Source organism: Conger conger, chromosome 4 (genome assembly GCF_963514075.1).
Source record: "Conger conger chromosome 4, fConCon1.1, whole genome shotgun sequence".
Taxonomy (NCBI): domain Eukaryota; kingdom Metazoa; phylum Chordata; class Actinopteri; order Anguilliformes; family Congridae; genus Conger; species Conger conger.
Genome location: NC_083763.1, coordinates 39,737,745 through 39,750,166, shown reverse-complemented (window position 1 = coordinate 39,750,166; position 12,422 = coordinate 39,737,745). Strand labels below are relative to the sequence as shown.

The following is a 12,422-nucleotide window of genomic DNA, read 5'->3' as shown; positions in this document are numbered from 1 at the left end:
AGGGGACTGAGCTCCAGTTCAATCATATGGGATAGCCCCCCCCTCACTTTATAAACCACTACTAAGAAAGAGCAAGCTAAGCTTATACTCCTTCACACACTACTAATAAGTGCTGGCACACAATACTATGAAATGCTTGCACATACTAGAAGGCATGCAGTATAGGTATGATTCAAATTTGCATTCATATAACTAATATGCACACACAAAAACAAATTAAAGAAATCTGGGACTATAATTATGTTTGGTATACTCAAATAAAACAGTGAATTGGTAATTCACTGTTTTATTTGGAAATGATAATACATTGTATCAAGACAAATTTATATTAGGAAGGGTTTCCCTTTTCTAATCTCTTGTTTTATAAAAGGTGTAGGCATCCCATGTTGCTAAAGAAAGTAAGTGGCCATGAAGGGCAAGACAAATTAACAAATCAGAAAACACAAAAAAAATTCATAAAACACATTGACCCATGCACACAACAACTTATAACCAAGTTTTTTTTTTTTGGTGAAACAGCAATCATTTTCACAAAATATAATTGCAACACTGAAAACACTACAACCACAAAAAACAAACTGAAAAAAATGTCACAAAACACATGAACAGAAAGAAAGAAAACACAATATTTCATGAGAAATATTGGACACCTTCGAGAACACAACAGAAAAAAGTAAACTAAACAACAAGTGCAGGTACTGGGCATCTTGGGCCATGTAACAGAAACTGTAACTGAAAAGTTCCAATGTTCCTATCCTAACTCCAGATAGGAAAAGTGTATTACAGAAGCATCCTAACTTGCCAAAGATAGCCCTGTAGGTGTCCTAACTTAATTGTTAGACATTGGAACTAACTGTTAATTTTAATTAAAACAGTCACTATCGCTGTTTTAGCTGGCTAACTACGATAATGGCTGCTTTTTATTAGGCTACATTTAAAACGCTTGAACCCTTTCTTTAAAATAGGCAGCAAATGAAAACACTTTTGTTTTTTCATGGCAAAGGCATGAGAATTTAACAATTTATTTCTTGTAATTACACTTTATACTTATAAATTAATGGTTACCGTTTTTCTTGGCATTTTGGCCGGGTTTAATATTAAGCTAGCTAGCATGCAGACAGTAACATTAGCTACCTGCTGTCGCTGTGACTGGGTTGGGGGATGGAGCTACACAGGGAGCTATAGAGGGAACCAACTTATCTACCTGAATTTATTGCAAACTCCTAAGAAAAGTAACTAGATATTAACTATATTATTACTGTTATAATGGTTTTATCTTTGGGTAAAATGCAAGTCTCTTCACTAATAGCATTATATGGATGGAATGGTCATACATGAGGTTGGAGAGCTGGCAAGAACTTGATAGTGTATGCATAGACTATTATATTCATGTTTATGATTCTTATGTTTTGTGGTTCAGTCTTATTAAACTGTTTTTATAGAAAATATTAGCTAAAGTTGGAACATATTCAAACTAACCAATATTTCCTACCCTAATTTCAAAGTGACAGCCCAAGTTTTAAATAGCCTCATCAAGGCATAAATAAAAATTCCTACCCAGTTACCTAGTTCTTGGAATGCTTGAGTAAAAATGCGCGTTTAGAAACTGATAACCAGAACCAGAATTCTTCTACTTGGTTCTTGAAAATTCCAAGGACTTTCAGCATTTGGTGCAGAACGTAGTGGATGTAGTTGCAGATCATGACTAATCATCTATGCTAGGGTTTAAAAACTACTTTAAAAATTATCTGTTACTATGATTCATGAATAATATGTTTGTGGTATCATCAAGGGTTTGAAAGCACCAAAAAAAAAACGGTTTTATCTTTAAAAAATTGACAATATATTTTGTTCATACAACTTCTGGTTCAAGCTACCCCCATGTTATTTTCCTAATACAGGTGCAGGTCTTTTTTTGGTTGAACAAATAGAGATACATAGATCGTGTAATATTTACGCATCTCAAGTACAGACCTATCAAAATGAATGAATTACTTAATCTTAACTTATATTAAATCTGCAATTGACCGATCCTAAGCCCTGCCCCTTTGTCATTGAAGGTCCAATCACAGGTGAGCCCACAACCGAGGTCCAGTTTGCTGCCTATTACATTATAATGAATTGTAATTATAGTGATAAGCAAATACATTTTTATCATTCAAAATGGTCAAAAGACGTGCCTGCAATAGTGACACAAGATACCCTGATCGTGTGGTGGGCATTGCATTTTTTTTTTCCTTTTCCAAACCTAGAGACATTTTCTGAAATATAATGAGTGGATTTGACAACTTGACAACTTTAGCTTATATGATTGTCTAAAACTACGATATAAGCCTGTCAGCTAATGTTAGCTACTATATCCAAAGCACTGTACAATTGATGCTTCTCATTCACCCATGAGGTGGGAAACATAATAGGATAATGATACAATAACAGGGGAAGATGAAAAGGCGGACTGGATGCATGTAGACCCACATGTTAGACATACGGCTCCGGATTAGGGAGTGGACATTTGCATTGAGTTGCAGACGTAGTGATAGTAAGAGACAGGTGTGAACACTTCGCTGAAACTAAGCAAGTAATCAGGGATAGCATAGGAAGGCAGAGTTATAGAACAGCATGGAAAATAGGAGATAACGTTAGTCAGTTAGTTACATGATTAAATCTAAACCACCCAAATTAGTGACTGTTAGTTTGTTAGTTAGACAGACAGTATTAATATGATTAGTACTGTACAATATCAAAATTAGTAGTTGTTAGTAAGAATAGTGCTTTTGTAATGGGAACAATAACCAGATATGCAAGATAATTAATAAATAACAAGAATAAACATGAATAAACACTAAAACCAACAGAACAAACTCAGGAACATTACAGTAAGGCTTGCTGTCCACTTGAAAGTAATGGTATCTGTGATTTCCAGCAACAATCTATTATTTCTATTGTTGGCTGGCTTAATGGTATGGGTAGCGCCATCTTGAAGAAATGTTTTGACCAAGGTCACAAAATTGGGTGGAGCTTAGGATCGGTCAATTGGCCAATTCTGGTTAATATTATAAGGGATTTATGGAATTGGCAGATTGGACTTGAGAATCGACTCTTGGAATTGACTCTCTATCTCTGTTGTACTCATTTATTTATGGAAAAAATGTTCTATGGTAAGTTCAGTTACTTTCATGAACACTCCAGCTACACAAACTCCAAAACACATCAACTGTATATAAATATATATATATATATTTTTTTTTTAAATATATATATTATATATATATATATAAATTTACAGGTAATGCAAACCCAGAATACACTGGTGAGCATTCAGCCCACGATGAAGGCAGACTTGCTGGCTGGTGTGGAGACTTTTCAAACATCTGTGCGGATCTTTTATTCTGATTATGATGAACGGTAAGCCCATTAGAATATCAGGTAAAGTATCTAAAAAATGTTAACATCAGGTTAATAGTATATAAAATAGCATGTATTGTTTCATTTAGGATGCATGAGAAAAGGCTTGTGACATCAGCGATGCTTGTCCTATAAATGACTAATGAGCAAAGTTGATAAATGGCTGCAAATTTCACATGAATTGGAAAATTAAGTAAAAGGCAGCAGTTACCGAGTAAATGGAAAAATAGGCAAAGTAGCATTCATATACATAGGTGGTTACTGTTTGAGAAAATAATATTTTTGACACTGAAATATGGGTCAGAACATGTGTGTAATTGTGATCCTGGCTCTGATTATTTTTGTGATAATGAACCTACAGAGCTATCACTGCAGAGCAGTGATTTGCAGGGATTTGGGTTACAAACAATTATTTTCAGTGGCCCTGGGGTAGAGGGTGTGGCTCCGCGTGAAGCCAGTGATCGGCTGCAGACTTTCCAGGCCCAATTTGATGAACTGTGGAGGAAGTACATCACATATTCTGGAGGAGAGGAGCTCTTTGGACTCACTGTGAAAGGTACATGTCCCATGCAGTTTCCATCCAAAAACAAATCATGAATTTTACAGTAATCAATAGTTTTTAGTATTGCAAGGATTCAGTCCTAAAAATATTGTGCATTGCAAGAGGTTTACCCACCTGAAGTGTTATGGTTAAATATGACTGGCCATAGGAATGAATGGATGAGTCAAGCTTAAATTCATCCAGTCTATCTTAAATTCAACAGTTGAACACCTACTCATCCACCCAAATACACACACATGCGCACACATACATGCATAAAAACACACACAAAATGGGACTGTTCATGTCCTATAATCTGTTTTGAGATTGAATTTGTGTTTACATTAGTGTGACTCAACTGGCTTGAGATTTTGGGGAGAAACATCTGCCTTATCCATGTCTTCCAATGTACTCGTAGAGACTACAGAAATTGTCAATCCAACCTGTGCAATAAGCATGGATCTTAATGGTAATGAAAAGAGTTAATTTAACTGGATATGAATGAATATGATGCACTAATAATATAGTGAGCATAATCCAGCCCATTTCCACCTGCCCACACACCTTTTTTCTTTTTTTTGGGTGAATGCTAGGTTTGATCATATAAATGTAGTCTTAGATTTTATTTTCTGCATTAGTGTGTCAGTTGAAAGGAGCAAATTTGAGATTTCCAAAAAATGTTACAGCTAATTTTTTTGTATTTCTTTATAACAAATAAAATATGGCGTAATAGATTACTTTTCAGATAAAAATTTAATCGAGACTGTCTGGGATTACATGGAGAGCCAGAAGCAAGCGAGACAGCCAGCCTGTAGACAAACTGAGGCGAGTTCTCAAATGTGTTAAGGACAACCTACCAGCCTCGAGAACATTCTTAAAAAAAAACTACAGTAGAGTGCAGAGAGTTTTAATTGCCCTTTATAGTACATTTTTCAATATTTCGTAATTTATCATTTCTTTATTTTTGACAGCACCTTTGCTTTATGGATTCTTTTTATTTTTTGTGGCATAATGTTTGGGACTAAGTCCCATCATTTATTTATTTGCCTCTGTACTCCACAATTTGAGATTTGTAATAAAATAAATGGCACGTGGTTAAAGTTTTTAATGAAGGACATTTCTATACATTTTGGTTTCACCATGTAGAAATTACACCAGTGTTTATACATAGCCCCCCATTTCAGGGAACCATAATAATTTGGGACACAGCAATGTTATGTTGCATTTTAGTTTTTTTGCATGCAATGACTGCTTGAAGTCTGCGATTCATGGACATCACCAGTTGGTGGGTGTCTTCTCTGGTGATGCTCTGCCAGACCTGTATTGCAGCTCATGCTTGTTTCAGGGGCTAGTCCCCTTAAATTTTATCTTCAGCATATGAAAGGAATTCTCAATTGGGTTCAGATCGGGTGATTGATTTGGCCACTCAAGAATTTAGCTTTGAAAAACTCCTTTGTTGCTTTCGCAGTATGTTTGGGATAATTTTCTTGCTGACGAATAAATCTCTGGCCAATGAGTTTTAAGTCATTCACTTGAACTTGAGCAGATAGGATGTGTATGTACTCTTCAGAATTCATTTTGCTCCTACCATCAGCGGTTATATCATCAATGCACATAAGTGAGGTAGTACCTTCAGCAGCCATACATGCCCAGGCCACATCACCCCCACCACCGTATTTCACAGATGAGGTGGTATGCTTTGGATCTTGGGCAGTTCTCTCCTCCATACTTTGCTCTTGCCATCACTCTGATATAAGTTAAGCTTTGTCTCATTCTTGGCAGACTAACCTGGTCATCCTGTTTTTGCAGCTAACCAGTGGTTTGCATCTTGCAGTGAAGCCTCTGTATTGTTGGCCTGTCAGCCTTTGTGATTAGCAAGCTCACCAGTGCTCTCTTCTTAATTATGTTCATTAAAAACAGTTGAGCCTAAGATATATTCAGAATAGTTTCCAAAGGTGATTAAAAGACAAGGTGCCAAGAGCTCTCTTATCTGCATTAAGGAGGCAATTAGGCACACCTGGGCAATTACAAACACCTGTGAAGCCATGAGTCCGAAACATTATGGTGCCCTGAAATTGGGGGACTATGTATTTACACTGCTGTAATTTTTACATTGTGAAGCCAAAATTAATAACATCTGAGAATGTTAATTGTGTGATTCCAAATCTAAAATTGTGGCAAATCAAATCATCCATCCATCCATCCATCCATCCATTATCTGAACCCGCTTATCCTGATCAGGGTCGCAGGGGGGCTGGAGCCTATCCCAGCATACATTGGGCGAAAGGCAGGAATACACCCTGGACAGCAAATAAAATCATTGATTTTCCAAATAGTTTGTTTTTGTTTGACTGTTTTTTTATTATTTCTCTGCCTCATAATGGCTTCCTTGACTTAGACAACTCTGGCCCTTCCTTGACTTCCTTGACAACTCTGGCCCTCATATTGACAAATGCCAACAACACCAAAGCCAATCAACAGCCTAGAATTGTGACTCAATATTGAAAGCTTTCTTGTATGTTTACAAGGGAAGGGATTGAATGCACCTGACTAATCAGAAATAGTTAGAGGCCAACTGTCCAATTATTTTTGGTCCCATAAAATTAGGGCACTACATATAAAAAGGTATGCAATTTATACACAGATCACCAAATATAGATGTATATACTCTCAAATTAAAGGTGACAGCCTGCACTTTGACCTCATTATTAATTTTTTCATTTCAAATCCAATGTAATGGATTACAGAGCCAAAAGCAATTGCAGGGATGAATTCTGCAGCATACAGAAATGTCTGCTCAGATCCATAAGAGAGTATGTCTGTGTGTTTTTTCATTCAGCCAACATGTAGTGCTACATGAGGCAATTGGTGTGTCCTTGCTCTTTCTGTCTGTCTTCTGCAGAGTATCCTGACCTTCAGAGAATCAAGCGTGAGCTCTCTATTCTGTCTAAGCTTTACAACCTCTACAACTCTGTCATCGAAAGTGTCAGTGGCTACTATGACATACAGTGGTGCGAGCTTGACATAGAGAAGGTCAACAATGAACTTCAGGATTTCCAGAATCGGTATATTTTTTTAATGTATTGTCATGTTCGATACTCTGCCCTTGAATTCCGAATAATGTATCTCAGGTATTTTCATTGTAGAATTTATTATGTATTTCATATTGGAATTATAGCAGTGTTTGTACTGTTGTACATGGAATTCACCCTTTTAATGGGCATCTTTTTTCAGTGACAAAGAGCTCTCTAATAGAACGCTCTCCTGTTAAAGCTATGTTATAGTGCATGGGCCCCACGGTCTGGTATCGGATAATGCCAGTGCCAGCTGTGGTTCTAGTATTGGCGAGGGTTGGGACGGTCAGAATGACAGCATCTGTTGATGCGTTCCTTTGCCGCACACAAGCTGCACAGGATATGTAATCCCCTTATTGCAAATTGTGGTATAATAAGAATGGCTGTCATCACTACTTTGGAGGAGATTACAGACTATTCTGTGCTCTCCCAAATCAGCAAAGACGATTGCAACAAGCATTGCAGTGTGAGCATGACTGGCATTCTGAACAGGGGAGAAGAAGCAAAACGGCATTTTAAAAGATGTGATACTTTTTATTAGATTCTTCCATATTACTCATAAAATGTGTTCGCAAACCTGCAAAGTTGTTAGTAATGATTTTCACCTTCTGAAGAATCCGGAAGCTCCCCAAAGCCCTGAAGGAATGGCAGGCATTCAACGATTTGAAGAAGACGATTGATGACTTCAGTGAGACCTGTCCCCTCCTGGACATGATGGCCAACAAGGTGAGTGCAGTTCTAGGGGTCGGTTTCTTTTCAGAACTAAATTAAATCTGTGAATCGGGCTTCCTGGGAAAACGTCCAGCCAAAGCACTGGTATTGATGTAAATTGAGTCCTCTCTGCAGTGACGGAGTGGGTGTGTAGCTGGGAGTATTGCACTGTACAATTGACTATTGTGACATAAAGAAAATGATGGTTTCAGTCAGTCTTCACTACACTTGATATTGTTTTTGTTTAATAAGTGTTCTTTTTATGTGAACTGGGGCAGCATATACAAAATCTTAATATTTTGAATCTTACAGTTGTTTACAATTGCTAACAAGCATGTTTCAATACTGAGTGCACTTTTTGAAAACATTCAGCTTGGCGCAACATTCATTTCATTCCCAAAATGAACCCAACTTGCAAAACACTGCAAACATAAATAAAAAATTAAATAAAAAATCCACAAAACACCAAGTGTACTTTGTCAATCATAGCACAATGATCTAAAAAAACAGTAATAACAAGTGGCATTACAGTGGATGCATTTTCTGTCAGTCTTTTTGAAGTAAAAAGTAATGTTTTTGTCTACCCAGTCTACTTCATTTGGCCACATGGTTTGTCATTTCATGGTTTCATACAGTTGCAAGAGAGTACTTTTGCCCATACAACACACTGTAGTTGAGGGATGTCTTTACTCCCAGCTTTGCGTCGGGCTGTTTCACGTTGGGCCCTAGCACCACCCTGCCAGGCAGTTATTTCCTCATAACTGACTTGTTCATAGGGGATTATCCCATCAATATTTCACATACAGGTTATTCATGTTATTTTACCCTAGGGGGTGCATATGTTTATTTTTGGCAGTGAGATTGGATGGATATTGAAATATATGTATTTATTTTTGGAAAAATGTAAATCTCAGATTTTTTTTATGTACCCCTGACGCTGTTACGTGTAGCCGAGTTTGGGAATAGCTACAATATAGCATTTGTGGTTTTCGATATTGCTCTCCAATTGAATTTTCTCCAATTCTGAATTTGAGTGTATCAGTTTTTAAATAGTGCATGCAAACATTTGCAAATTGGCCTATAGAAATATAGTTTTTTTGGTGGGTGAGAAATGAATCCAAGATTTTCTTTTAAACAAACTCGATATCGAAAAATGCTTGTCAGTAATAGTAAAAAACTGTAATGCTTATCTGTAAATCATGTACACCAAGCCACATTGTATACCCATGAATCTGTCATCCTCTCAGGCGATGATGGCTAGACACTGGCAGCGGCTTTCTGAGCTCACAGGACACAGCTTTGATGTGGACTTGGAGAACTTTGCTCTCAGGAACATCATGGAGGCTCCTCTGCTCAAGAACAAAGAGGACATTGAGGTACATCATCTCTCCTCTTTCAAAACACCACACGGCACACTCATCATTGGTGTTGCAATAGTTTGATTTCTAGCTTGCATGGAAATTGTGTAACACAAACTGACTATGAATTAATATTTTTTGGAGATGTGCAGAAACCTTCTGAAAGGATTTAAATTAGTTTAACTTTTAGGCCCTGCTTTTACACAGATATTATGGGAAAATAATTCTATTAATTATATCAGACCAACCCAGAACTACTTAAAGGATTACTCACCCTAATGCTTTCTAACCAACCTGTGTCACATTTAAAATGGAACCTGAGCCCTTTAGCCAGTACAATTACAGGTTTATCTATACCAAGTCCAAATCGTGTAATTGTTACCACCTCATACGACATGGATGTGCGGTTGGATTTTAGGAGGCAGATGAACAGAAACAATTGTAGCTTTATAACCATTTACCATTTATATAACCATGTGGGATATTTGGTTCCATAAATATGTCTATCAAATTGCTAATGCAAAACAAACTTATATTTCTACCAAATTGGAAGTATGAAATAGCTAAGAAAAAAAAACAATGTCTTTTTTCACGCAACTTCTGAATGGTATATTTTTGTTCTTATATTAGACCATAGTCACGTAGAGTAATGGTATTGAGGATTGTTAGAATATGCCTTTTATTGTCTGAGTCTGTCGTGAGGTGAGGTGAACCGTTTATTGCCCTACTTTGCAAATAAGAAGCTGATAAGCAACTGCTGGTCTCTCGAGCAGAGAAATCTTTTTAACAATCTGGCCTTGCCGTTTTGCAGTTTTATTACATCGCAGTTTTTTTTATTTTATTTTATTTTATTAGACAGGAATGTGACAGTAACACAAATAACCACACATTACAACAGGGGTATGCAGAAGAGTATCTCTGAACACACAATGCTTCATAATTCAGAGGATAGGCTACAGCAGTAGAAGTCTAAAAAATAAGTGAAATACATAAGAAAGTGCTTACTGAGTGTATTTCCCCCAAAAAAACTGATTTCACAATTATTTACAAAGATTGTTAGGGGTGCCAGCAATTTTGTCACCTATGGTTTTCAGGAAAATAAAATAGATTCCTTAGTAAATAAAATAAAAACATGAGGGAATATTTAAATAAATATCTCATGCCATGTTTTGCAGAAAGCCGACAAATGTTTGAAGACATCCCTGCTTAAATTAGTTTGATGATTGATGTAAATTTATAAGTACATATATACTTTTATTTATGAATATATATATATATATATATATATATATATATATATATATATATATATATATATTAGAATAATGAAAAAAAGAGTAGTACAGGATATTTTCACGTTTTATAGGTTTTCAAAGAATATTTCAGAGATATGATTACCCACCCCCTGATTATTGCCACTTTTAGACCTTTAGATTTAACAGGTGGCATAACACAGGAGCACTGTATCATATATTCTAGTACTATTCAAGTAAATTATTTTTGTGAAGTATGGTTTATTCTGTAAACTGGAATTGAGAATTTCCTCTGAACAGGACATCTGCATCAGTGCAGTGAAGGAGAAGGACATTGAGGCCAAGCTAAAGGCCGTGATTGGAGAGTGGAGTGGCCACATGTTTACCTTTTCGTCATTCAAAAGTCGTGGAGAGCTGCTGCTGAAGGGCTCCGACACAGCTGAGAAGGTGTCCCTCATGGAGGATAGTTTGATGGTGCTGGCCTCTCTCATGAGCAACAGGTGTACAAAGATATTTCTTTCTCTCCACTTCACTTGTATATTTTTAATAAAAGAAAAATATTTTTAAAAATAGTGTAATTGTTTGGCTTCTTAAATATGATGTAAAACTTGATGAATATTGAATAAGATAATGTTACATATAATGCAAAGATGTAAAATGTGATGGGAATCAAATCCCCCTCAGATGGGTTTAAGGAAACAGTTGAAGATGAGGCATAAAGCTTATCCTTGCAATCCAATAATGCAGTGCCACAAGAATGTATTTGCCTCCTCCCAAATCTCCTATATTAGTGCATATTTGTCACACTGAATGGTTTCAGATTTCAGAATTTTAGACAAAATGTAATATTAGAGGGAAACTTGACATTATTTATTATTATTATTTAATTTATTTAATGAAAAAAGTTATCATACACCCATGTGAAAAAGTAATTGTACTACAAGGAAGATTGAAAAATGAGGCATTGAAATGAGGCATTGAAAAATGTTCAAAGAATGTATGAATTAATTCCATTTATAAATGATAAAGGTTTTGATTTAAGATGCTGAATCAGCTCAGTTAAAGGAGACTTAGGGGAGATTTCATTGAAGCTTTTAAATTCATTAAAGGGGTTAGCAAAGTGAACTTTGAGAGATTCTTCAGGTTGAGTTATGCCCCCTCATTCTAGCAGAATGAGGGGGCGTAAATTGAAATTGGCATAGGATGAATTCCGCACAGATGTACAGTTGTGGTCAAAAGTTTACATACACTTGTAAAGTGTCTCAAGACAGTCTTTAGTTTACAATACTTTCTACAACTCTTATTTTGTGGTGGAATGATTGGATCACATGCTTCTTTGTCAGAAAAAACAATGAATTTTGGTTCTTTTATGAATTTCTCATGGGTCTTCTGAAAATGTGACCAAATCTGCTGGGTCAAAAATATACATACAGCAATGCTAATATTTGATTGTCCCTGTTCACCTCACCTCAAGTGGCCATGTTCACCTCAATTAGGTGCTTTTGGTAGCCATCCACAAGCTTCTGGCAGGCATCTGGTTGAATTTTTGACCACTCCTCTTGACAGAATTGGTGCAGTTCAACTACATTTGTTGGCTTTCTGACACTGATGTTAAGAAGTTAAAGTGGTTAAAGGTACAATTGGTAATTTCGGTCAAGAGAGGAATTGCAGCAGCAAACAACCTCAAACCACAGCACTGTTCCCACAGTCTATGAATATAACTTTGTAAATTTGTAAATTTGTCAAGCTAACTATAACTAATTTGCATGTTGCTATCGATAGCGAACTGGTATTGTTTTATAACTAGATATGTAGTCTTTGCTTGGATAATAAGCAATAAAAGCCCCCACACCAATTGGCTGTGGCAGTTAGAACCAATTTTCAACCAGTGAGCTTGAATTGTTGTACAGCTGTACAATGTTTTGATGCAGAGTGACGGCCCGGCAAATGTACACTTTGAAACCTGAATTTAAAGACTATAAACACAGGCAGAAGGTGAGTCAACATGTCAGTGAGCCTTTTTCAATATTAGGAAGGGATTTACAATGGTCTTGTAACAATGTTTTAACACAAAAATCTT

At 36.3% G+C, this 12,422-nt stretch overlaps 1 protein-coding gene across 1 annotated transcript in view; it reads left to right on the top strand.

The window, feature by feature from the left end:
* The window catches only part of dnah5l (dynein, axonemal, heavy chain 5 like), a 168,438-nt gene that overhangs the window by 35,387 nt on the left and 120,629 nt on the right, over positions 1-12,422 (top strand). The window contains exons 28-33 of the mRNA XM_061238957.1: positions 3,287-3,405; positions 3,825-3,961; positions 6,849-7,011; positions 7,635-7,746; positions 8,979-9,107; positions 10,643-10,842. Coding sequence (XP_061094941.1) covers positions 3,287-3,405; positions 3,825-3,961; positions 6,849-7,011; positions 7,635-7,746; positions 8,979-9,107; positions 10,643-10,842 — 860 coding nt within the window. The remainder of the gene's footprint in view (positions 1-3,286; positions 3,406-3,824; positions 3,962-6,848; positions 7,012-7,634; positions 7,747-8,978; positions 9,108-10,642; positions 10,843-12,422) is intronic.